Genomic DNA, 26,647 nt, shown 5'->3' with positions numbered 1-26,647 from the left:
ATTCTCCCCCTGTTTGCGTGGGTTTCGCCCCCACAACACAAAGATGTGCAAGTTAGGTGGATTGGTCACGTTAAATTGCCCCATAATTGGAAAAAATGAATTGGGTACTCTAAATTTATATTTTAAAAAAGTTTTTTAGCAAGATTCTTTAGCGCCAAAGTCAAGAAAGCAAAGCTCTCTATTGCTGGCTGGAGGAATTGTGGATTAAATTGCTAAAAATTCACCTCCATAGCCTGACTGAAATGAGATACTCAAAGGAGATTTACTGGAATCAAGCTCTGTGGTAAATCTCGTCCATCAGCTCATCGGATTAAGCTGTGAGTTATAAAGGCAAGTACTGCTGATTGAATCATTTTTATTTCCAGGCTGGTTTACATGTAAAAAAGAAAGACTTGTGCTCATAGCGTGCTGTTCACAACCTCATAATGCACCTTAGATCCAGTGCAGGACTTTTGAAAGTGGAGTCATTGATCTGATGCAGGAAATGCAGCAGCCATTTTATACACAGCAAGATCCCAGAAGCAGCAATCAGATAATGTGCAGGTTGACTGCTTTGGATGGTGCTGGAGGTCAGGTAGGGGCCTCAGTTTTCCCACAGATGGCAGCTCTGAAATGTTGCGTTCCACCAATCTCCCACTGTAATGCCAGCCCAGACAAATGTGCTCAAGTCTCTGGAGTGGGTCCTGAATCTACACTCGTCTAATTCAGAGTTGAGAATGCTACCCATTGAGCGAGGTCAGATGTGGAGAATGCTGGGCCCCCCGGGAGTGAGTGATGGGGGTCTGAATGGAAGGAAGCACTGGACATGAAGTGATAGCTGGAATCTGAAGAGGCCAAGAAAATTGTGCCAACTCACCAGTTTAACACTTTGGAGACTTCGGGGGGGGGGGGGGGGGGGGGGCGGCGCGGTACGGCGGAGGAAGATTGTGAATCATCAGATGTGAAAATGATCAATGCAGAGAGGTTTCTGGAAGAAAAGTTGCCAACGTTTCCAAACCTGAGAGTTGTCAATGAGTTTATTTAGCACATCAACACAAATCCTCTGTAAATCGTATTGTTTTTGCATTGACCCTGCCCTGTAATAACATTGTTCACCTTCAATCACCAAACCAGATTAACTGGTCAATTCATTCAGCTGCAATTAGCGGAATCGTAGTTGCCGCATTGCTAGCACTGTGCCTGTCATTCCAAACAATTCACTGCATGGGAAGTGCTTGGAACAGTAATTGTACCAGCATTTCCCACACCGTTACACAATGTATAAATCTCTCACACTAGTAGCACCATGGGATCTTTAACAATCTCTTGGTCCAGTGGAACAAACTGACAGGGCAAAGCGATGGGATGAAGTACAATAAATATCTAAAGTCTTCTGGCATCATTCAGTCCGACAAGTCTAGCAATAAAGTATGCTGGTTCCAACACTCCAAAACGGACCTAACATAGGAGGACACGGGCATCATTAGCTTCAGGTACCCCTCCATGTCACATCCTGACTTTGAAATACATCGCCATCGCTGGAGCACAATTCTGGAATGCCTTCCCGAACAGCACTCACCCCACTCCACTGCAGCGTCGCTCACCACCACCTTCACAAAGGCAATTAGGGGTGGGCGATAGATGCCAGGCAGGTCTGCCGGCAGCACTCGTATCACCAAAGTGAGTTTAAAACATACACAGGGGTTAAAGGCTGGGAAAGGGGAGGTGAGCAGTTTAGCTGCTCTTACACATCCACCTCTCCACTGACTGAGTGGAAAGATTCATCTATAATTTTAATGGGACAGCAAATACTCCCAAGGCCAGTACCTGCACTAACCTTTTAGTGGCCTGTCTGGGGGAGGGAGACGTGATTCTGCAATAGCTGTCTGCGATCTTATTAGTGTAAAAGATAAGCAGCTCTAAATTCAGCTTACAAGAATATGACACAGCTTACAGGGAACTATCGTACATAAATTCTGCCTGATGCACCTCGCGTGCAGCGGTCCACATTCATCACCATAACTATCACTGGCAACACATCCGTAAACAGAAGAATCGCTTCTGGATCCTTGCCTCGGAGGCAGAAAGGTTCCAGCTACATGACCCATTAGTGGTATACCGCCGGAGGTGCCACACGGAGCTCTCGTGTCTTCCACCGGCTCCGAGGTGTTCTATTTGAAGAGCAATGGCAGACATTCCCCTCCAGCCCTTCCCACCCACAGAAACACGGCATGAAAACCAGATCTGTTGGCATTTTGTCTCGTTGTTAAGAGGGACAGCGCAGGTTTGGAATTATTTTTTGTAAAAGTTTCCAATCTCTTTCCCCTTTCTAATTTTTAACATAATAATAATCTTTATTAGTGTCACAAGTAGGCTTACACTAACACTGCAATGAAGTTACTGTGAAAATCCCCTCGTCGCCACACTCTGGCATCTGTTCGGGTACACTTTCATTCTGTCTGGACTCTTGAATGGCAGAGGCACAGCCTGGGCAGACAGCACGGAGCAGATCCTCTAGTTTTAAGCTGAAGGGGAATGTTGGCCAGGATGTTGGCTCGCCATTGGCTGCCTGTGGGGTCTTCCGGTCCCACCGAAGTCAATGGCCATGCCATGCCGCCGGGGAACCCGCCGCGTTGAGTGGAACCGGATAATCCCGCTGGCGGGAAGGGTCAGAAAATCCTCCCATAGATTTCCAACCCGTGCTAACCACTGTGCCACCATGCCGGTCTGCCACATGCACATTGAGGACAAAAAGGACTCGTGCGATGGAATTGTGGAATATAGAACTGTCAATTAACTACTTAGCACAACTATAGTAACTGCACATTGGAGGAAAATCCCTTAAAAAGGGTGGTTAGCTCACTCAACTCTCCCTAAATAACCCAATTACCTCATCAGTCTTTCCGTTCCTCAAAGCTCGAAGCACAAAAAAGCCTGCACACAATTCTCCTTATTCGCCATTTCAGCCACCTCCATTGGAGCCAAATATTGCCATCCTTTGTAGCAGCTTGGCTCCATTACTTTCCCCATTTTTGGGACTTGAATTCGTAATCTAGGCCGATACTTGCATGCAGTAATTTAATTTAATTAAGTAATCTTTGTCACAAGTAGGCTTACATTAATACTGCAATAAAGTTACTGTGAAAAGTCCCTAGTCGCCACATTCCGGCGCCTGTTCGGGTACACCGAGGGAAAATTCAGAATGTTCAAATTACCTAACAGCAAATCTTTCGGGACTTATGGGAGGAAACCGGAGCACCCGGAGGAAACCCACGCAGAAAAGGGGAGAACGGGCAGACTCCGCACAGACAGTGACCCAAGTTGGGAATCGAACCTGGGATCCTGGAGCTGTGAAGCAACCGTGCTAACCACTGTACTACCGTGCTTCCCACACGGATTACAGAATCAGACCTTGAACAGCGACTGAAATCACACAGTACAGGAGGCCATTCGGCCCATCAAGTCTGCACTGGCTCTCTTGTTCTGATTTTAGGAGACCTAGGTTTATTGATCAATTGCTCAAGTAATATTCCACGATTACTGTGGGACAATACAAAGAGAGAGACTTTCCGCCAGCACTATTTGCTCTACAAGTCCCCGGGGTGGAGTATAAGTTATTTTATACCTTGGCTGTAATTTGGTTCCACCATGTGCCACTCATCATTGACGACACTTGCATAATTTAACATCCTCTGAAGGCACTCGCTGTGCAATTTTGACCAACTGCCATGCACAGTATACGAGACTGGCGGTCCCATGGAAACAGCTGTTCCCTTGGCAACAATGGTTGCCTGAAGGAGATTACTGCTCACTTTAACTGCCATGACTTGTATTGTTCCCACTTTGCTCGTTGCAAATTTAAATCGGGGCTGAACTTGGATTTCCCATGCGGCCTTGGGCACTCATTTTACTGCGGAAACATTCCTTCGTCTGGATGGGTTGGTGACGTGCAGCACCAAGGATCAAACTGGGGGTTTGGGAAGGCTGAAGTCTTTAATGGGGAGCCAGATGTTTCGGAGCGTTGCAAAGAAGAGGCACAACAGAGATTTGCAATGACATCATACATCATGATGGGAGGTTCGGAAGTAAATTCCTCATGGCAGCTGCATTGTTTATTTGAAGGCGGATGACATTAGCATCCCTCAGCGGGAGGCTTCCACGAGGGGACACCTGTCGACTGACATTCAGAGCTGTCGCCCCCCCTTCAACAGATTCCCGGCGATCCGGATGTCCCTGTGCATCGCCTCATTTTATGAGCCAACAACAATAATTTGCATTTATATGGTGACTTTACTGTTGTGCAACATTCCAATGCACTTTACAGGAGCGTTACCAAGCAAAGAAGGGGTGGCACGGTGGTTAGCACTGCTGCCTCACAGAACCAGGGACCCGGGCTCAATTACAGCCTCGGGTGACTGTGCGGAGTTTGCACTTTCTCCCCGTGTCAGAGTGGGTTTCCTCCGGGTGCTCCGGTTTCCTCCCACAGTCCAAAGATGTGTGGGTCACGTGGATTTGCCATGCTAAATTGCCCCTTAGGTGTCCAGGGATGTGCAGGTTAAAGACTGTAGCTGTGACCTGGCTCATAGCCTCTGGCCAGTTAGAACGTGATGTGAACTTTATAAAATTCGAATAGGAAGATTTAGATTTTGTTCGCGTCCTCGTGTTCGAATGCCTCCATAGCCTCTCACCGCCCTATCACTGTAATCTCCTCCAACCTCACAATCCTCTAAACTGCCTGCATCCTTCAATTCTGGCCCCTTCTGCATGGCCAATTTTCATCCTTCTATCATTCTTCAGCTTCTCAGGCCCCAAGCTGATGAATTCATTCCCTAAACATCTAGTCCTCTCTAAGACACTGCTTAATGTTGAATCTTGGCCACGTATCCTGGTATCGCTGGTGTGACTCCACGTCCGATTTTAGAACCATAGAAAGAACAATAGAATTCCTATAGCGCAGAAGCATGCAATTCGGCCCATTGAGTATTCTCAACATGAAGCACTGTGTAGTGGTCACTATTACCGATACTGTCACGGACAGATGCAGCTGTGGCAGGCATGTTGGTGAGGACGAGGTTAAGTATGTTTTTCCCTCCTGTTGGTTCCCTCGCCACCTGTTGCAGTCCCAATCTAGGACCAGGGTCAGCTGTGTGTGTGGTGGTGCTACCACCGAGCGACATTGAAGTCCTCCAGTACATTTTGCACCCTCGCCACCCTCAGTCCTTCCTTCAAATGGTGTTCAACATGATTCATCAGCTGAGGCTGGTCGGTTCGTGGTAATCAGTAGGAGGTTTCCTTGCCCATGTTTTGATGTTGATGTTAAGGACTCCCAGGTAACTCCCTGTCGACCGTATACCATTGAGCCTCTCCCTCTGCTGTGTGCGTCCTGCTGGTGAGACAGGACATACCCAGGAATGGTGATAGTGGTGTCTGGGACATTGTCTGTAAGGTACGATTCCGTGAGTATGACTATGTCAGGCTGTTACTTGACGAGTCTGTAAGACAGCTCTCCCAATTTTGGCACAAGTACCCAGGTGTTAGTAAGGAGGACTTTGCAGGGCTAGGTTGCCATTGTTGCTTCCGGCGCCTAGGTCTATGCCAGGTGGTCCGTTCGGTTTCATTGTGTTTTCTTCATATCAGTTGAATAGGTGGTTTGCTAGGCCATTTAAGAGTCAACCACATTGCTGTGGGCCTGCAGCCACATGGAGGACAGACCAGGTAAGAATGGCAGGTTTCTTCCCCTTAAGGACATTTACGACAATGGTCATCATTAGACTTTAAATTGTTTTTTGTAACCGAGTTGAAATTCCACTACCTGCCATGGCAGAATTCGAACACGGTATTCAGAGGATTACCCTGGGCCTCTGGATTACTAGACCAGTGACAATACCACTGTGCCACCGGCCAGTGATGCTCACCTCCCACGAACAAAGAGGGAAAAAAGTCTACTGCGCTTTTCACAACTGTTACAACCAAAGTACTTTTTGAAGTGTAGACATTGTAATATAGGAAATGCAGATGTCAATTTTGCACACAACAATGCTTAATGTTTTAGTTTGCAGTTTAATAGAAATTGTTAACATGTTTAACAAGTTGTACTTAAATTTCCCTAATCCCTTAATTATCAGATTTTAAGTCACTGAAAGCTTTCCTGGGTGAGTTATTTTTGCTTTGTCATTTCAAAAATAATACAAGTTGCCTCATACAATGAGTTAAGGATCAACATTTCCTGAAGGGGAGCAAGCGGTGAGACTTCACTGGGAAATAAATACCCTGTGGTGACACTCATACACACAATCAAATTACAGTGACGTAATGGTATTGCCACTGGACTTGTAATCCAGAGACACACGGTAATGCTCTGGGGACCTGGTTCGAATTCCGCCACGTCAGATGGTGAAATTTGAATTCCATAAAAATAAAATCTGGAATTAAAAGTTTAACGAAAGCCATGAAACAAATGTTGTAAAAACCCATCTGGTTCGCTAATGCCCTACAGGGAAGGGAATCTGCCATCCTTACCTGGTCTGGCCTACATGTGACTCTTAAATGCCCCCGGGAATGGACAATAAATGCTGGCCCAGCCGCACACATCCCATGAATAAAAAAAAACGCAGCTCAAGTTTCCGGGAAGCTCCCCCCACCCACCTCGCACCAGTACATTTCCAGTCTAACTTCACGTGTCAAAAAAAAAAAAACCTGTTCTGTTTGGTAGTTAGTATTCCTGAGCTTTACCGCCTGATCTTCTAGTTTGGCCTGAACGTATTTTATCTGGTGGTGTATTATCGGATGTTTAAAATTGCAGCATTGCAGAATAAGAAATTGTTCTCTAAATGCTGCTCAGCAGCCTTAAATCATTGCTGCAAAAATATTTTCGCAGGTCAGCTTCTGCGTGTAAAGCATAAATTTCATTTCAAGTGATCGTCAGTCCTGCAGTACAAGTCAGATTGCCTGGTGGTTGAAGAAGATTGCCTGAACAGCAGCGAGGATAATTACGTGTTGAACGGTGATTCATAAAACAATTCATAAACTGGTTCCAGTTGCAGCATGTTGAATAATCACAGACAGCAGCCCTCCATCCGGCGAGAAGATTGATTTTACTTCCAATTATCTTTCAGAATCACACAAACTTCCAGCACAGGAGATGGATATTCGGTCATCATGCCTTCGCCAGCTCTTGGAAGGAATTATCCAATTACATAAGAGCATAAGAACTCGGAGCAAGAGTAGACAATTCACCCCCTCGAGCCTGAGCCGCCATTCAATACGCTCATGGCTGATCTCATCTTGGCCTCAACTCCACTTTCCCACCCGTTCTCCATAACCTTGCAACTCATTTCCCAATTGAAAATCTGTCATTAAATTTACTCAATGCCTCTCACCATCCTGATTTAGAAATATATCGTCATTCCTTCACAGTCGTTGTGTCAAAATCCTGGAACTACTTCCCTAACTAACTGCTCACTGGGTGTACCTAAACTATGGACTGCAGCGGTTCAAGAAAGCAGATCAGGGGTGGCACAATGGCACAGTGGTTAGCACTGCTGCCCTCATAGCTCCAGAGTCCAGGGTTCAATTCCGGCTTCGGGTGACTTGTCTGTGTGGAGATTGCACTTTCTAACCATGTCGACGTGGGTTTCCTCCGGGTGCTCCGGTTTCCTCCCACCGTCCAAAGATGTGCAGGTTAGGTGGATTGGCCATGATAAATTGCCCTTAGTGTCCAAAGGTTAGGTGGGGTTACTGGGATAGGGTGGAGGCGTCATTCTCCCTGTGTTTGCTTGGGTTTCGCCCTACAACCCAAAAAGATGTGCAGGATAGGTGGATTGGTCACTCTAAATTGCCCCTTAATTGGAAAAAATTAATTGGATACACTAAATTTTATTTTAAAAAGTTGGGTGCACGTTCGAAGGGCCGGTGCAGACTCGGTGGGCTGAACGGCCTCCTTCATGCACTTTAAATTCTATGATTCTATGATCACCAACACCTTCTGCAGGGCAATTAGGGATTGGTAATAAATGCTGGCCTAGCCAGCGACCCCCAAATCCCATAGGCGAACAAATAAAACAAAAGCTGACAAATGGCATTGAGTCAACAAACGGGACATTAAGCCTGGTGACCACAGTTTGGTCAAAGATGTAGGCCAGAACCTTCCAACCCCGCCGTGGCAGGCCTACCCAGTCGTGGCGTGCCTCCCCCGCCGTGGCGTGCCTCCCCCGCCGTGGCGTGACTCCCCCGCCGTGGCGTGACTCCCCCGCCGTGGCGTGCCTCCCCGCCGTGGCGTGCCTCCCCGCCGTGCCTCCCCCGCAGTGGCGTGCCTCCCCCGACGTGGCGTGCCTCCCCCGACGTGGCGTGCCTCCCCCGCCTTGCCTCCCCCGCAGTGGCGTGCCTCCCCCGCCGTGCCTGCCCCGACGTGGCGTGCCTCCCCCGCCGTGGCGTGACTCCCCCGCCGTGGCGTGCCTCCCCCGCCGTGGCGTGACTCCCCCGCCGTGGCGTGCCTCCCCCGCCGTGCCTCCCCAACGTGGGAGATGAGGTGAGCCATTCTAATGTCCATTGACTTCGGCAGGATTTGGCGGGAAGAGCGGAAAATATCCAGCCGCAGGTTCGAAGAAGGCCGTGAAAAGGTGAGGGAGCCAGAAAGAGACATTTGGAAAGGGATTCAGAGCTTAAAACCTGGGCAACCATTTTGTTTCTTTTAAAAAACCAGTGGACCCTTTCTTAAAAAATAAATAGCCTAAAATATAGATTCTGGGAGCCGCAAGACCAAAAGGCAGCATTTCTACACCAGATACTTGTCAAATTGCCGGGTGTCTTTGGTAGAATGCAGAATTCACTTCATTTAATAAATAAAATACACGTTTTGATTTATGTCACGGTGGGACAAAAAACACACCATTAAAACAGATGAAACTCGAACAGATGCAACAAGAGCAGCACGGTAGCATTAGCACTGTGGCTTCACAGCTCCAGGGTCCCAGATTCGATTCCCTGTTGGGTCACTGTCTGTGCGGAGTCTGCACGTTCTCCCAGTGTCTGTGTGGGTTTCCTCCGGGTGCTCCGGTTTTCTCCCACAGACCAAAGATGTGCAGGTTAGGTGGATTGGCCATGCTAAATGTCCCTTAGTGTCCAAAAAGGTTAGGAGGGGTTACGGGGATAGGGTGGAAGTGAGGGCTGAAGTGGTCAGTGCAGAGTCGATGGGCCGAATGGCCTCCTCCTGCACTATGTTCTATGTAACTCTGAATCATCACTTTCTTAAAAATCTTTTCTCACTGTAGTTTTGTCAGTGACGTCATTTTTAAAACACTCTTCCATTGAGGATGCGATGAATTCCGGGGGTGCATTTAAAGGTATATAGAGGCCAATGATAATGGGGAGGTGTCGGTGAGTGTGGTCTGGGAGGCGCTGAAGGCAGTGGTCAGGGGGAAGCTAATTTCAATCAGGGCTCACAGAGAGAAGAGGGAGAGGATGGAGAGGGAGAGATTGGTGGTGGAGATACTGAGGGTGGATAGGAGATACGTGGAATCCCCTGAAGAGTGGCTGCTGAAGGAGCGCCGGAGCCTCCAAACGGAGTTTGATTTGTTGACCACGGGGAAAGCGGAGGCCCAGTGGAGAAAAGTGCCTGGTGCAGCGGACAAGTATGGGGAGAAGGCGAGGCGGATGCTGGCGCATCAGCTACGAAGGAAGGAGGCGGCTGGGAAATTGGGGGACTCAGGGAGGGGGGAACACGTTGCGGAGCCCAGCCAAAATAAATGAGGTCTTTAGGGACTTCTTTGGGAACTTGTACAAGTCAGAACCCCCGGAGGGGGAAATGGGGATGCTACAGTTCCTGGATCAATTGAGGTTTCCGAGGGTGGAGGAGGGGCAGGTAGAAGGTTTGGGGGTCCCGATCGGGATGGAGGAGCTGGTTAAGGGGTTGGGGAGCATGCAGGCGGGCAAGGCCCCGTGACCGGATGGGTTCCCGGTTGAGTTCTACAGGAAGTTCGTGGAACTGCTGGGCCCGTTGCTGGTGAGAACCTTCAACGAGGCGAAGGAAAAAGGGATTCTTCCCCCGACGATGTCACGGGCTCTGATCTCGCTTATCCTCAAGCGGGACAAGGACCCGCTGCAGTGTGGCTCGTATAGGCCGATTTCGCTCCTCAAAGTGGATGCCAAGTTGTTGGCGAAGGTCTTGGCCACTAGGATTGAGGATTGTGTCCCGGGAGTGATACATGAGGATCAGACAGGGTTTGTGAAGGGCAGGCAGCTGAATGCAAATGTGCGGAGGCTCCTGAATGTGATTATGATGCCCTCGGGCAGGGGCGGGGGTGGGGGGGGGGGGGGGGGGGGTGATGGCGGCAATGGATGCAGAGAAGGCCTTTGACCGGGCGGAGTGGTAGTACCTGTGGGAGGTGCTGGGCAGGTTTGGGTTCGGGGAGGGGTTCATAGGGTGGGTTAAATTGTTGTACCAGGCACCGGTGGCGAGTGTATCGACGAACCGGCTGATGTCAGAGTACTTCAGATTGTACCATGGAACGAGGCAGGGGTGCCCCCTGTCCCCCCTGCTGTTTGCCCTGGCGATTGAGCCACTGGCCCGGGCCCTGGCGCTGAGGGAGTCCAGAAACTGGAGCGGGTTGGTCTGGGAGGAGGGGGGGGGGGGGGGGGGGGGGGGGTGGAAGAGTAGCACCGAGTCTCACTATACGCGGATGACCTGCTTCTGTATATCGCGGATCCGGTGGAGGGGAAGGTCATGCGGACCCGTAGGGAGTTTGGAGACTTTTCGGGTTACAAGCTCAATGTTGGGAAGAGCGAGCTCTTTGTGGTGCATGCGAGAGGTCAGGAAAAGAGGCTGGAGGAGCTGCCGCTTAAGATGGTGGAGAGGTGTTTTCGGTATTTGGGTATCCAGGTGGCCAAGAGATTGGGGGTCTTGCATAAGCTTAATCTGGTGCGGTTGGTGGACCAGATGGAGGAGGACATCAAGAGGCGGGACGTGCTGCCACTCTCCCAGGCGGGCAGGGTGCAGTCCGTTAAGATGACGGTCCTCCCTAGGTTCTTGTTCGTGTTTCAGTGCCTGCCCATTCTCATCCCTAAGGCCTTTTTCAAGCGGGTGAGCAAGAGCATTATGGGATTGGTGGGGGCAAATAAGACCCCGAGGGTTAAGAGACTGTTCTTGGAGCGCAGTCGGGGGGGGGGGGGGGGGGGGGGGGGGTTGGCGCTGCCGAACCTGTGCAGCTACTATTGGGCAGCAAATGTGTTAATGATTCGGAAATGGGTAATGGAGGGAGAGGGGGCTAGGTGGAAAAGACTAGAGGCGGCGTCATGTGCAGGTACTAGCCTGGGGACACTGGTAACGGCACTGTTGCCGCTCCCGCCGACGCGGTATACCATGAGCCCGGTAGTGGCGGCAACATTGAAGATTTGGGGGCAGTGGAGACGGCACAGGGAGTAGGTGGGGGCCTCAGTCTGGTCCCCGATACGGAACAACCATAGGTTTGCTCCGGGCAGGATAGATGGCGGGTTCCTAAGTTGGCATCGGGCGGGAATTAGAAGGATGGGGGATTTATTCATCGACGGGACTTTTGCCTGTCTGAGAGGCCTGGAGGAGAAATTTGGGTTGCCCGTGGGAAATGCCTTCAGGTATATGCAGGTTTGGGCGTTTGTGAGGAGGCAGGTAGAGGAATTCCCGCTGCTGCCTGCCCGGAGGATACAGGACAGGGTGATCTTGGGCGTGTGGGTCAGAGAGGGTAAGGTCTCGGCGATATACCAGGAGCTGCAGGAGGCGGAGGAAGCCTCGGTGGAGGAGCTGGGTGAGGAGCTGGATGAAGGCCTGTGGGCTGACGCCCTGGGCAGGGTCAATTCCTCCTCATCTTGCGCCAGGCTCAGCCTGATCCAGTTTGAAGTGATGCACAAGACGCATATGACACGGGCGAGGATGTGTAAGTTTTTCGGGGTAGAGGACAGGTGTGTGAGGTGTTCGGGGAGCCCAGCAAACCACGCCCATATGTTCTGGACGTGCCCGGCGCTGGCGGAGTTTTGGAAGGGCTTTGCAAAGGCTATGTCCAAGGTCTTAGATACTCGGGTAAAACCGAGTTGAGGGATAGCGATATTGGGGTGTCGGAGGATCCGGGAGTGCAGGAGTCGAAAGAGGCTGGAGTTCTGGCCTTAGCCTCCTTGTTGCCTCCGGAGAAGGCTCTTGTTAATGTGGAGGGACGTGAAGCCCCCAAGGGTAGAAGCTTGGGTCAATGACATGGCGGGGTTTCTTAGGTTGGAGAAGATAAAGTTTGCCTTGCGAGGGTCCTTGCAGGGGTTCTCCAGACGGTGGCAACCGTTCCTTGACTTTCTTGTGTTAGGTGGAGGTCAGCAGCCTGGGGGGGGGGGGGGGGGGGGGGGGGGGGTTGGGTCAATGACATGGTGGGGTTTCGTAGGTTGGAGAAGATAAAGTTTGCCTTGCGAGGAGGAGGGGGGGCGGATTTCTTTTCTTTTTTGTAAGGGGCGTATGCCCCATTCTGTTCTGAGTTGGGTGTTGTTTAGAGGATTAAGTTGTTTTGTTTTGTTGGCATGTTGCCCTTTGTATTATTTTCTTTGTATTATTTTCCTTTTTGGAGTGTTTTGTAAAATTATTGAAAAACTTTGAATAAATACTTTTTTTTTTTAAAAAGAGGATGCGACAAATTAAAACAATTTCCTTGGCTATTCATTCTTGTGATTTAAAAAAAGCAGGCAACAGCTCAGTCAGTATAATGTCTCATTTCAGAACAATAATGGTGACAGCTCCTCGAATCGAGCATTGTTTTACAGCCACACTGTAGATGTACCACTCAAAAAGGTTTATGTAGAGCACGATAATGATTTTCATTAAAATGATTATTTGAGACTACAAAGTGCAATACGGCGATTAACCTTTTGTCCCGACAACATAAACACAGCTCTCATTTTTCTTGACTTAATTGTTTTTCAGGCTTTTGTACATGTTAACACGGTAGCACTGTTGCTTCACAGCTCCAGGGTGCCAGGTTCGACTCCTGGCTTGGGTCACTGTCTGTGCGGAGTCTGCACGTTCTCCCAGTGTCTGCGTGGGTTTCCTCCGGGTGCTCCGGGTTCCTCCCACAAGCCAAAGACGAGCTTGTTAGGTGAATTGGACATTCTGAATTCTCCCTCAGTGCACCCGAACAGGTGTGGCAACTAGGGGATTTTCACAGTAACCTCATTGCAGTGTTAATGCACACCTACTTGTGACACTAATAAAAAGGTTAGGTTTCAGATACAACTGGGAAAGGTTAGGAAATGCAAACAAGATGTTAATGAGCCGGCCATGGCCCCAGAGTGGCAGGCAACAGACCCCTGACCTGGGCGATGGTGTGGAGCGGAAGATGGAGGTGCGTGGACAAGAGGACAGAAAATTGGAGGTATACAAGAGACCTCGGAGGGTTGTGGAACTGGAGGAGGTCGCAGAGGTAGGGAGGGGCGAGGCCACGCAGGGGCTGAGGCAGGAGGATGTGAATTCTGAATGGGAGACGTTTGGGGTCCAGATGCTAACATCGGTCAAAGAGCACAGGGCAGCACGGTAGCCTTGTGGATAGCACAATTGCTTCACAGCTCCAGGGTCCCAGGTTCGATTCCCCGCTGGGTCACTGTCTGTGCGGAGTCTGCACATCCTCCCCGTGTCTGCGTGGGTTTCCTCCGGGTGCTCCGGTTTCCTCCCACAGTCCAAAGATGTGCAGGTTAGGTGGATTGGCCATGATAAATTGCCCTTAGTGTCCAAAATTGCCCTTAGTGTTGGGTGGGGTTACTGGGTTATGGGGATAGGGTGAAGGTGTGGACCTTGGGTAGGGTGCTCTTTCCAAGAGCCGGTGCAGACTCGATGGGCCGAATGGCCTCCTTCTGCACTGTAAATTCTATGATTAGTGTAGGGGCCCCGACGTGTGAATGCCAGATAGACCCAGGAACACTGAATTGGAGCAAGGCACAGCCAGATAGAAACGGGCACCCTCACATTCAGAAACTACCTCGACTTGGATTCAACCCTTTTCAGCTTGCACTCATCAGGACAGACACAAGAAAGCCAAATTCCAAAGAGAGCAACAATTTATGCTGAATGAGAAAGGGGTGCAGATTGGTTGGAATGTTGACTCTCATTGGGGTGTCACAGTGGTACAATGGGTAGCACTGCTGCCTCACGCCACCAGGGACCCAGGTTTGATCCCGGCACGGGGTCACGGTCTGTGTGGAGTTTGCACATTCTCCCCGTGTCTGTGGGGGGATTCACCCAAAGATGTGCCGGGTAGGTGTATTGGCCACACTAAATTGCCCCTTATTGCTGGTACATACCGTCAGACTGGGATCTGTTTTGTCCCATTGTATGTAAGGGCTTTAAGTGAGGATGGTTACGATAGGACTACCGAGTGAGTTGGCTGTGGTCCCTCCTCCCAAACTCAGCTGGACTACTTTCAGGGCATGACCCTCACCACAACACATTTTGGTGAAGCCACATATAGGGCCATGTGGTGTGAACCAAGACCTATTCGTATTGTGGATCTGGTGTGCAGTTTTGGAGGCAAGATTCGTGGCCTGTTTGAAAAATGTTCCGAAGGTACATTCATTGCTTACAGCACCTGAACAGGTAGAGCTGTCTGTAATGAAGAGCTGAGAGTAAGCGATAATCGGAAATCCATCAGAGTTTGAGGACCATCGCCGGATTCCACCCCCAGCACTTAATAAAGACCATCTGATCCCCAAGGGGGTTTCACAGATCTCTACACCATTTCCAAGATTTGTTGGAATGAGTTCTTAATGACAATTCCACTGTTTCCTTACCTCATTAAACAGATGAGCTTGAGATAAGTAATTAACATTTTAAAAAATTATCTCAGGGATTCGGATTTAGTGCGGCAGCTAATTTGTTTTTTTGCGAAGCACTATATTCCCCAGAGGGTGTAAACGGGCATATTACAGCATTGTTCAGCTAGAGTGTTTCACAATTATCGTTAAGACAACAAGTTCCCTTTAATACACAGCAACAACCCAATGTCGGTTTGCACAGCATCATTAGAGTTGGTTATGCAGCTTTGTGTCCAGGATATTTCTGCCCAACCACTATGGCGCATGTGGGTTACCCTTTCAGAGTGAACAATTTTTGGAAGCTCGATTGAACAGAGCAACGCCACGAGGTGGATAAGTCGTGCGGGAGACCCTGCATCAACTCGGCAAGCTTACAGTTACAGCACGTCCATCAGCTGACCAGCAATAACCTGAGATCATCACCACTTGTAACTTCCACTCCATGTGCACACCATCCTCACAAAGGGACCTAACCCTCTTAGCCCCATCAAATACACCCTTAAGTCACCATTACTGAATCAATAATTGAAAGCATTTAAAGCAGAATGATCACATAGAGATTTTAATTGCAGATTATTGTCATGTTGGGTGTTCCGATGCACAAATGATCCATCACGGCTGTAGATGGTACAACTCTGTTTTATTGTCTTAAACAACGACAACTACTAACTGCTGGCTTAGGTTCGTGCTTCACCAGCTAACATGTGGACCCAGCCCTTATCACTATCTTGATGAGCACATGGTCTATGTCTGAGTGGCACGCTGTGAGCTGTGTGCTCTGAGCTATCTCCTGGTAGAATGAGCGGGAACTGTGGTGTTCCCTGTTTTATAGTGCGCGTGCTCACACTGGTGATTGGCTGCGGTGTTGTGTGTGTGTTGGTTGGTCCAACTACCTGTCCATCAGTGTGTGTGATTGCACCATGATATTGATGTGGATATCATGACATCCCCCCTTTCACAAGGATATGCGCCTACATGCTAATAAATAGAAATGTGTACTGAGTGCATCTGAGTATGTGTGTGCAATATTTACAACATGTATATGAGGCTAAACTATATACATAGGAAGGTGTCAGGTGCAACAGAACAACGAGGTTGTACCAATAACAGAACAAATGCAATTAGCAAACGACGGGAGAAAACTTCTGGACCAATAAACGACAAGATAGAAACACGTCAACAGTACTGTAAAACAATTCAGTGAGTCCAATGTCCTAACAGGCTCATAAGTCAAGTCTCTCAGGTGGGCGACGAATTCGGGTTGACCGTTAGGGTGGCACTGACAGCGGCTGATGGTTCCGACTTGGGGACATCCGGTTCTTGTGGATTACCGCAACGCGGAAGGGCTCCTGTCTTCGGTATCGCTGGTCTGCATACTGTCAGGGTATGACTCAGTGTATGGGGGCTGAATTGCCCGCACGTCCCTGCGACGCTGGCGGAATTGTTGAAAGTTGGCAGGTTGAGCTGCTCGACAGCAGGCAGCGTAGTGGCCCATCCTGCCACAGCGGAGGCATTGTCGCGCTTTGGCCGGACATTGCCGCTTTAAATGGGCAGAGCCACAGTTGCTGCACATTGTGACATCATGGTGTTCGTTGCGCCACCGCGCATGCGCGGTGCGGTCCTGCATAGAGCGCGCCTGCGTATCACGTCCCTCTGCATCAACGTCCCCTCTTTTGGTGCGTACAAGCGCGGGAGGCCTCGGAAAGCGCGCGAAATGGCCGTCCACGTCCGGGCCGCAGGCCGGGAGGTACTCGATCGACTGGACCCGCTCCACCTCGTAGGACCCGTGCCGTGCGTTTCGGCCACCTGGATTTGGGGGTACCGGCTGGTTGCGTTCTCATGGAAGACGCAGGTCTCGATGGTAGTCGGTAGGGTGAGGCGCTTAATTTTGAGGAGCTGCTGGCGTAGGGTGTCCGAGATAACCCCAAAAACTATCTGATCCTGTATCATGGAGTCGGAGGTGGCCTCATAGCCGCAGAACTGCGCAAGGATACGGAGGTGTGTCAAGAAAGATTGAAAAGGCTCATCCTTACCCTGCAGGCACTGCTGGAAAAGGTACCTCTCGAAGCTCTCATTGACTTCCACGCTGAAGTGTTCCTCGAACTTTAGAAGCACCGACTTATATTTAGTCTTGTTCTCGCCTTCCGCGAATGCCAGGGAGTTGTAGATGTGGATGGCGTGTTGCCCCACTGTGGAGAGGAGGAGGGCGATATTCCTGGTGTCCGATGCATTCTCCCGGTCTGTGGCTTCTAGGAAGAGCTGGAAGCGCTGTTTAAACAGCTTCCAGTTTACGCCGAGATTACCAGCGATTTGGAGCGGCTGCGGCGGGCTGATGTTTTCCATGGAGCAGGATGGCGGATTTCTGAAAGGGTGCAGGTAGGTCTCACAGTCGCTGGTTAGCTTCCACTACTGATATCATGTCGTGTTTGGTGTTCCGATGCACAAATCATCCAACACGGCTGTAGATGGTACAACTCTGTTTTATTGTCTTAAACAACGACAACTACTAACTGCTGGCTCAGGTTCGTGTTTCACCAGCTAACCTGTGGACCCAGCCCTAACACTATCTTGGTGAGGCACTCAGCACATGGTCTATGCCTGAGTGACACGCTGTGAGCTCTGTGCTCTGAGCTATCTCCTGGTAGAATGAGCGGGAACTGTGGTGTTCCCTGTTTTATAGTGCGTGTGCTCTCACTGGTGATTGGCTGCGATGTTGTGTGTGTGTTGGTTGGTCCAACTACCTGTCCATCAGTGTGTGTGATTGCACCACAGTATTGATGTGGATATCATGACAATTATCATATACTATGTTGGCGCTCAATTAGAGAGACAATCCTGTTAAAACGAATAAGATTCTGACAGGGCAGATGTTGAGAGGGTGTTTTCACTCATAGGGAAATCTAGAACGAGTGCGACACAGCTTCAAGCTGAAGGGTCTCCCATTTAAGATGGAGGTGAGGAGGAATGTCTTCTCTGTTAATCTTTGGAATTCATTTCCCCACAGAGCAATGGAGGTTGGGTCATTGAATATGTTCAAGGCCAAGTTAGACAGAGTTGTGATTTGAGGAGGGTGTCAAGGGTTACGTGGAGGAGTGGGGGTGCGGAGGGGGGGGTGTGGTCAGGAAGAAAGTGGAGTTTGAGACAACAATCAGTTCAACCGTGATAGTATTGAATGGCGGAGCAGACACAAGGGGCTACCCCTGCTCCTAACTTTTGTATCATTATGTTTGCATGTATCCTCTCTCTCTCTCGTATGAACAAAGAAAAGTACAGCACAGGAACAGGCCCTTCTGCCCTCCAAACCTGCGCCGACCATGCTGCCTGTCTAAACTAAAATCTTCTACACTTCTGGGGTCCGTATCCCTCTATTCCCATCCTATTCATGTATTTGTCAAGATTCCTCTTAAACGTCACTATCGTCCCTGCTTCCACCACCTCCTCCGGCAGCAAGTTCCAGGCACCCACTACCCTCTGTGTAAAAAAAAACTTGCCTCGTACATCCCCTCTAAACTTTGCCCCTCGCACCTTAAACCTATGCCCCCTAGTAATTGACCCCTCTACCCTCTATCTCTGACTATCCACCCTGTCTATGCCCCTCATAATTTTGTAGACCTCTTATCAGGTCGCCCTTAATCTCCGTCGTTCCAGTGAGAACAAACCGAGTTTATTCAACCTCTCCTCATAGCTGATGCCCTTCATACCAGGCAACATCCTGGTAAATCTCTTCTGCACCCTCTCTAAAGCCTCCACATCCTTCTGGTAGTGTGGCGACCAGAATTGAACACTGTACTCCAAATGTGGCCAAACTAAAGTTCTATACAGCTGCAACATGACTTGCCAATTCTTATACTCAATGCCCCGGCCAATGAAGGCAAGCATGCCTTATGCCTTCTTGACTACCTTCTCCACCTGTGTTGCCCCTTTCAGTGACCTGTGGACCTGTACACCTAGATCTCTCTGATTGTCAATACTCTTAAGGATTCTACCATTCACTGTATATTTCCTACCTGCATCAGACCTTCCAAAATGCATTACCTCACATTTGTCCGGAATAAACTCCATCTGCCATCTCTCCGCCCAAGTCTCCAAACAATCTAAATCCTACTGTATCCTCTGACAGTCCTCATCGCTATCCGCAATTCCACTAACCTTTGTGTCGTCTGCAAACTTACTAATCAGACCAGTTACATTTCCTCCAAATCATTTATATATATTAGGATGAATATTAGCATTGAAATTGGTACATCATGTTCCAAACAACACACTTTATTAATACAAAACCATTTTGACAAAAGCCAAAAGGGGCCAAATTATGTCACCCCCCAAAAAAGTGCCAGGTGATTAAAACGCAGGCAGCAGGGGAACTTTGAACTACCTGTTTCTTCATTATAATAACTTAAGCAGGTACGTCAGTGGTAACCATGCTCTTCAGTGGCTGCATGCATCAGCAGGGGACTCCTATTGTAAATTCCTAATGCCACGTCAAGCTAGTTTGCACCGTCTTAAAGGGGAGATGCTCCTGCTGGAACAGGACCTGGGGATTATTCAGGAAAGGAATCAGTCCTGGGAAACAGGGGAGACCATGGTTTCCCAGGATTTCAGACACAGTACTGAAAGTCTTATTTGAGAAGGTGGAAAAGATGGGAAATGCCCTGCGTCCACATGAAGGGATGCCACCAGATGGCAAAGCGCAGATAGCAATGGAGGTTAATAACTGGAGTCCCCCATCATCACCCACCAACACACTCATCACTCCCTCAATACCCTCATCACTCCCCCACCAACACCCTCATCACTCACCCACCAACACCCTCATCACTCCCCCACCAACACCCTCATCACTCCCCCACCAACACCCTCATCACTCACCCACCAACACCCTCATCACTCACCCACCAACACCCTCATCACTCCCCCACCAACACCCTCATCACTCACCCACCAACACCCTCATCACTCCCTCAATACCCTCATCACTCCCTCAATACCCTCATCACTCCCCCACCAACACCCTCATCACTCACCCACCAACACCCTCATCACTCACTGACCAACACCGTCATCACTCCCTCAATACCCTCATCACTCCCTCAATACCCTCATCACTCCCTCAATACCCTTGTCACTCCCCCACCAATACCCTCATCACTCCCCCACCAACACCCTCATCACCCACCTACCAACACCCTCATCACTCCCTCAATACCCTCATCACTCACCTACCTACCAACACCCTCATCACCCACCTACCAACACCCTCATCACTCCCTCAATACCTCATCACTCACCTACCAACACCTGCATCACTCACCTACCAACACCCTCATCACTCACCTACCAACACCCTCATCACTCACCTACCAACACCCTCATCACTCACCTACCAACACCCTCATCACTCACCTACCAACACCCTCATCACTCACCTACCAACACCCTCATCATTCACCTACCAACACCCTCACCACCCACCTACCAACACCCTCATCACTCACCTACCAACACCCTCATCATTTCCTCATTACCCTCATCACCCACCTACCAACACCCTCATCACCCACCTACCAACACCCTCATCACTCAACTACCAACACCCTCATCACTCCCTCAATACCCTCATCACTCACCTACCACTTCTGTGGCAGCTGTCTATACATGTTTAAAAACATTAAAATAATTACTTTTTTATCCTGTCTTTCAGAACCTCAGGACCACCCAAAGCACTATGCAGCCAGCGGAGTCACTGTGGTAATGCAGGAAACACAGCTGCCAAGTTTCACAGTGTAAACCCCTCTCGCCATCAATGAGCTCGATGACCCGACATTCTTTTTTAGGTCGAGGACTGTATGGTGCCCAGGCCAAACCAAGATGAAAAGGACGAGGCCCGCACAGTTCGACTGCAATAGGTAGAAGAGAGAATCAAAATAACTGGCAAGAACCCAATTATCCCCTTTGGATCTTTGGAAAAATCCCCAAGCTGATGTGTGGCCCCAGATCCATTGGGTGGGGGAGGAAAAGGTCATTAAAATTCCCTACTCACCATATTAACAGCATCCTGGTCGAAGGGATTGTACTCCACATTCTGAGGATAGTGGGCTAACACTTTGGACTTGAATGTTCTTCTCAATGGGCTCTGATCAAAGTTTTCTCCTATGAGATGAAAATAGAGAATTGAATTATACAGTCATCACCAGGACATTTCTACAGCCCATGGGCAGCTCTCCAATTGGATGTTGGTTGGATGGTAGAAAATGGTGTTCACCAGCTTACCTCAATGGAAAAGTAGCTTTCAAAAAACTTATATTACCAACAGCTGTCTTTATATTTTAAAAAATAGGTTCTCCTGCTTTAACAACCCTTCATGTCTTGCGGAATCACCCAGAAAGGCCACCCACATGACCTGCTTGTGGGTCTTGGCGTATGCAAACACCACATCACCCGATGGCTGAGTAACAGTATCCGAGAGTAGACTTTCCTCCTCATGTCCGTATCTAAGGAAGGATGTGCTGGCCTTGGAGAGGATCCAGAGGAGGTTCACAAAAATGATCTCTGGAATGAAGAGCTTGTCCTCTGTGGAGCCGTTGAGGACTCTGAGTCTGCAGTCATTGGAGTTTAGAAGGATGAGGGGGATCTTATTGAAACTTTCAGGATAGCGAGGCTTGGATAGAGTGGACATGGAGAGGATATTTTAACTTGTAGGAAAAACTAGAACCAGAGGGCTCAATCTCAGACTAAAGGGACGATCCTTTAAAACAGAGATGAGGAGGACTTTCTTCAGCCAGAGGGCGGTGAATCTGTGGAACTCTTTGCCGCAGAAGGCTGTGGAGGCCAAATCATTGAGTGTATTTAAGACATAGTTAGATAGGTTCTTGATCAATAAGGGGATCAGGGGTTATGGTGAGGAGGCAGGAGAATGGGGATGGGAAACATATCAGCCATGATTGAATGGTGGAGCAGACTCGATAGGCCGAGTGGTCTAATTCTGCTCCTATGTCTTATGGCCCTAACACAGGACAGGTTAGGGCACAGTCCGATCACACCCCAGTGCACTGGAGTTGTCTAATTTCACATGAGCGGTTTCTATTCTTTGCTCTCCACACTGCAAAAGTCAACTCATGGAAGCAGTAATCCCTAATATATGTTGAGTCCACGTTCTGGCCTCCATGTTTGGAAAAAGTACATAGGGGAAGTGGAGATGGTGCGATTAAGATTTACAGGGAGAACCGGCGGAGGTCGGAGTACTTTCGGCTTTACCGCGGGACGAGGCAGGGGTGCCCCCTGTCCCCCCTGTTGTTTGCACTGGCAATCGAACCCTTGGCCATATCACTTAGGGAGTCCAAGAAATGGAGGGGGATAGTCCGCGGGGGAGAGGAGCATCGGGTATCGCTATACGCGGATGACCTGCTGCTATATGTGGCGGACCCAATAGAGGGGATGGTGGAGGTCATGCAGACTCTGAAGGAGTTTGGGGAGTTCTCGGGCTACAAGCTTAATGTAGGGAAGAGTGAGCTTTTTGTGTTACAGGCAGGGGACCAAGAAAGAGGGATAGGGGACCTACCGCTGAGGAGGGCGGAGAGGAGTTTTCGGTATCTGGGGATACAGGTGGCCAGAAGTTGGGGGGCCCTACATAAACTGAATTTGACGAGGTTGGTGGAGCAAATGGAGGAGGATTTTAAAAGATGGGACATGCTCCCGCTCTCGCTGGCGGGTAGGGTGTAGTCGGTCAAAATGGTGGTCCTCCCGAGGTTTTAGTTCGTGTTTCAGTGCCTCCCCATCGTGATCACCAAGGGCTTTTTCAAGAAAGTTGGTAGGAGTATTATGGGGTATATGTGGGCAAATAAGACACCGAGGGTTAGAAGAGGGTTCTTGGAACGCAACAGGGACCGAGGAGGGTTGGCTTTGCCAAACCTAGAGAGTTACTACTGGGCAGCAAACGTGGCGATGATCCGCAAGTGGGTCATGGAGGGAGAGGGGGCGGCATGGAAGAGGATGGAGATGGTGTCCTGTAAAGGAACGAGCCTGGGGGCGTTGGTAACGACACCGCTGCCGCTCTCGCTGCCAAAACACACCACAAGCCCGGTGGTGGCGGCAACGCTAAGGATCTGGGGCCAGTGGAGAAGGCACAAGGGTGCAATGGGAGCATCGGTGTGGTCCCCGATTAGGGGTAACCACCGGTTTGTCCCGGGGAAGATGGACGGGGGGTTCCAAGGCTGGCATCGAGCGGGGATTAGAAGAATGGGGGACCTGTTCATTGACGGGACATTTGCGAGCCTAGGGGCACTGGAGGAGAAATTTGAGTTACCCCCGGGAAACGCATTTAGATATATGCAGGTGAGGGCTTTTATGAGGCAACAGGTGAGGGAATTTCCATTGCTCCCGACACAAGAAGTTCAAGATAGGGTGATCTCGGGGGTATGGATCGGGGAGGGCAAGATGTCGGAAATATACCAAGAGATGAAAGAAGAGGGGGAAGCGCTAGTAGAAGAACTGAAAGCTAAATGGGAGGAGGAGCTGGGGGAGGAGATTGAGGAGGGGTTATGGGCTGATGCCCTAGGTAGGATTAATTCCTCCTCCTCGTGTGCCAGGCTCAGTCTGATACAATTTAAGGTGGTTCACAGAGCGCACTTGACGAGGGCGAGACTGAGTAGGTTCTTTGGGGTAGAGGATAGATGTGAAAGATGTTCAGGGAGCCCGGCGAACCATGTCCATATGTTTTGGTCATGCCCGGCACTGGAGGGGTTCTGGAGAGGAGTGGCAGGAGCAATATCTCAGGTGGTGAAAGTCCGGGTCAAGCCAAGCTGGGGACTAGCAATATTTGGAGTAGTGGACGAGCCGGGAGTGCAGGAGACGAAAGAGGCCGGAATTCTGGCCTTTGCGTCCCTAGTAGCCCGGCGAAGGGTCTTGCTCTTGTGGAAGGAGGCGAAGCCCCCTAGCCTGGAGGCCTGGATAAACGACATGGCGGGGTTCATAAAATTGGAGAGAATTAAGTTTGCTTTGAGAGGGTCTGCACAGGGGTTTTACAGGCGGTGGCAACCGTTCCTAGAATACCTCGCGGAGCGTTAGAGGAAGTTCGGTCAGCAGCAGCAGCAACCCGGGGGGGGGGGGGAAGCGAGAACGAGAGACTGTTTGAGGGGATGGACGAACGGGAGATGGCATGAAGGAGGGGGGAGAAATGAAACACGCGGCCAAGAGCCAGTGTATAAAGCTATGTAAATATACCATCTTGCCTTGTATATATCTTGCTCAGGGAGAATTTGCGTTATTTTGTTACGGGGGAGGGGGGGTGGGGTTATTGTTTGTAAGGGGGAAAAATTGTGTTGTTAAAAAACCTTAATAAAAATATTTAAAAAAAAAAAGATTTATAGGGAACAGAAAGGTTATAGCTATCTGATTGATCAAACAAACTGGGTCTGTTTTCTCTCGGAAGGGGGAGGCTGAAGGAGAGTGGCCTTTAGGGATACGAAAGGACATAGAGAAGATACTTCCACTTCTGGGGAGGCCCATGAGGAGAAGATAATCACAAATAAATGCCATATAGGAATTTAAGAGAAACGTCTTTACCCAGAGTGCTTACCGTGGGCAGCACGGTAGCACACACAGTGGATAGCACTGTGGCTTCACAGCGCCAGGGTCCCAGGTTCGATTCCCCGCTGGGTCACTGTCTGTGCGGAGTCTGCACGTTCTCCCAGTGTGTGCGTGGGTTTCCTCCGGGTGCTCCGGTTTCCTCCCACAGTCCAAAGACATGCAGGTTAGGTGGTTTGGCCATGCTAAATTGCCCTTGGTATCCAAAACATTTAGGAGGGGTTATTGGGTTCTGGGTATCGGGTGGAAGTGAGGGGTTAAGTGGGTCGGTGCAGACTCAATGGGCCGAATGGCCTCCTTCTGCACTGTATGTTCTACGTAATCTAATCAGAGAGTGGTGAGAAGGCGGAACTAGTTAACAAAAAGAGTAGTTGAGGTGAATAGCAGATGTATTTAGAGGGAAGTTAGATACATACCAGAGGGGGATAGGAATAAAAGGGAATGTTGATAGGATGAGGTGAAGGAGGATTGGAGGAGGTTTGTGTGGAGCATTAAACCTGGCATAGAGCAGATGTGTTGAATGGCTTGTTTCTGTGGTGCAAAGTTCAATGCAAAAAGCAAACATCCGCACGTTGCAACAATGTGAGAGGGACAAATAAACCATTGTTTGCTGCTTTGTGTTCCGGCAACGCAGTTATCAACCTGTTTCTGGGGCTGGTCTAGCACAGTGGGCTAAATAGCTGGCTTGCAAAGCAGAACAATGCCAGCAGCGCGGGTTTAACTCCCGTACCGGCCTCCCCGAACAGGCGCCGGAATGTGGCGACTAGGGGCCTACTTGTGACAATAAGCAATTATTATTATTATTTCTCTGCAGCCCAAACGTTTCACCGACTGGTGTCAAACAAGACTGCAATAATGCTGCTGCAACTGAGGTTGGTGCTTCTGGGGGGGGAGGGGGGGGGGGGGGTAGAGAGTGGAGGGGCGGCGGGTGGCAGGGAAAGAGAACTGAAAGATCAAGGAATTGGATCCCTGTTCGACGTTCTATGTTGAAAAGTGAATACATGTGGATGCTGAGGAAGACTTGGAAGGTGCCGGTGAGGCATGCCATGGTTGAATGTCTCGGTGAGCACTCGGCAATGCTCACCGCACTAGCTCACACTGAGCAAATGGCAAATTCAGAAGCATGGGTGTCCAGGAAGCTCCAAATGTCACCAGACACACATCCATGCCTCAAGCACAGAAGGGGAGATCAAAGATCAATTCTCCCAGTCTACTCAACAATGTACACATACAAAATATTTCAAAATCAAGACAGCATTAATCACAGGATTAAAAATTGTACGTAGAAATACTTAGCTAACAGCTGAAAGGAGTTTTGAGTTTAATTGTGTTTCTCGCTCAATTTGGAACTTCCCAGGATAGCGAGTTAGAATTAACGTTTGGCAGGAACAGCCTAATTTGTTTGAATTAACGGTAAACAAGCCACGTCAGTGGGTTAATGGACGTGCAACCTGATGTGGCATTCCTATGGCGTTTGAAGGGTCATATACGGTCTCCTTTTAGCTGTTGTTGGCAGTACTCTCGAAGCGAATGCTCGAGAAACACAAACACTGGTTCATTATCAAGTCAATAGAAACCCACAACCAAGGAAAGCAATGCAGGCAATGCAGAGGGCACCTAGAAAAAAAGGCCCATCACCAAGCACCAGTAAGCCAATAGAAGACATTAACCCCCGCCTCTTACTAAAGCCAGCAAGAATCTTCACGGATTGTCCAGGAATGATGAGGATTCTTTGAAGGAAAGCAGGAAGGGATAAGTGGAGGTTGATTAGTTTGATTGCACTATCCTAGTTTAGAGAGAGGATCACAGTCTGCAGTTGCTAGGAGAAGGTCCTGCCAATCAACTGCAGCAGCAGCTGCATCCCCACGGAAACCCATCGTCCCGTTCAGCCAGGCATAATGGATCGGCAGAGATTCCAGCAGAATTTCCAAAATTTGGAAAAGCGGGAAGGTGATACATTCGAAGAGGAAACAGAAAGGTGAGAGATCTAGCGGTTTCCCACTGTTTACCTGTAGTTTTGTTTGGACATGGATTATCTTGGCTCCTGCCATATCGCTTTGCTTCTAGCCACTGGCATAGTGCTACACAATACAAATAAAAGACAAAAGGGTGGGTAAAAATAAATTCAAAAAAAGGGGAAGAGAAACGGCTTCGAAAGGCGGTTAAGAACATGTCAATGTTAAGAAAGGCTGCACTCAAACCCCATTTTAAAAACACTCGATCAAAAGCACAATGCAAGTGAGAAAATGGCCACTCGGCCCATCACAGCTACTCCCAC

The 26,647-nt window shown here is 49.4% G+C and overlaps 1 protein-coding gene across 2 annotated transcripts in view; it reads right to left on the bottom strand.

Annotated features, from left to right (window-relative positions):
- Window positions 1-26,647, bottom strand: part of LOC140396136 (DENN domain-containing protein 5B) — a 350,007-nt gene that overhangs the window by 174,540 nt on the left and 148,820 nt on the right. The window contains exons 2-3 of one of the 2 annotated variants that reach the window (XM_072484292.1): window positions 26,379-26,450; window positions 20,828-20,937 (exon numbers count right to left, since the gene is read on the bottom strand). In XM_072484292.1, the coding sequence (XP_072340393.1) occupies window positions 20,828-20,937; window positions 26,379-26,450 (182 nt within the window). The remainder of the gene's footprint in view (window positions 1-20,827; window positions 20,938-26,378; window positions 26,451-26,647) is intronic. The other variant, XM_072484293.1, reaches the window with a different exon arrangement.

Source organism: Scyliorhinus torazame, chromosome 19 (assembly GCF_047496885.1).
Source record: "Scyliorhinus torazame isolate Kashiwa2021f chromosome 19, sScyTor2.1, whole genome shotgun sequence".
Classification (NCBI taxonomy): domain Eukaryota; kingdom Metazoa; phylum Chordata; class Chondrichthyes; order Carcharhiniformes; family Scyliorhinidae; genus Scyliorhinus; species Scyliorhinus torazame.
Note: the sequence above shows the minus strand (reverse complement) of the source record. Positions and strands in the feature narration are given on the sequence as shown.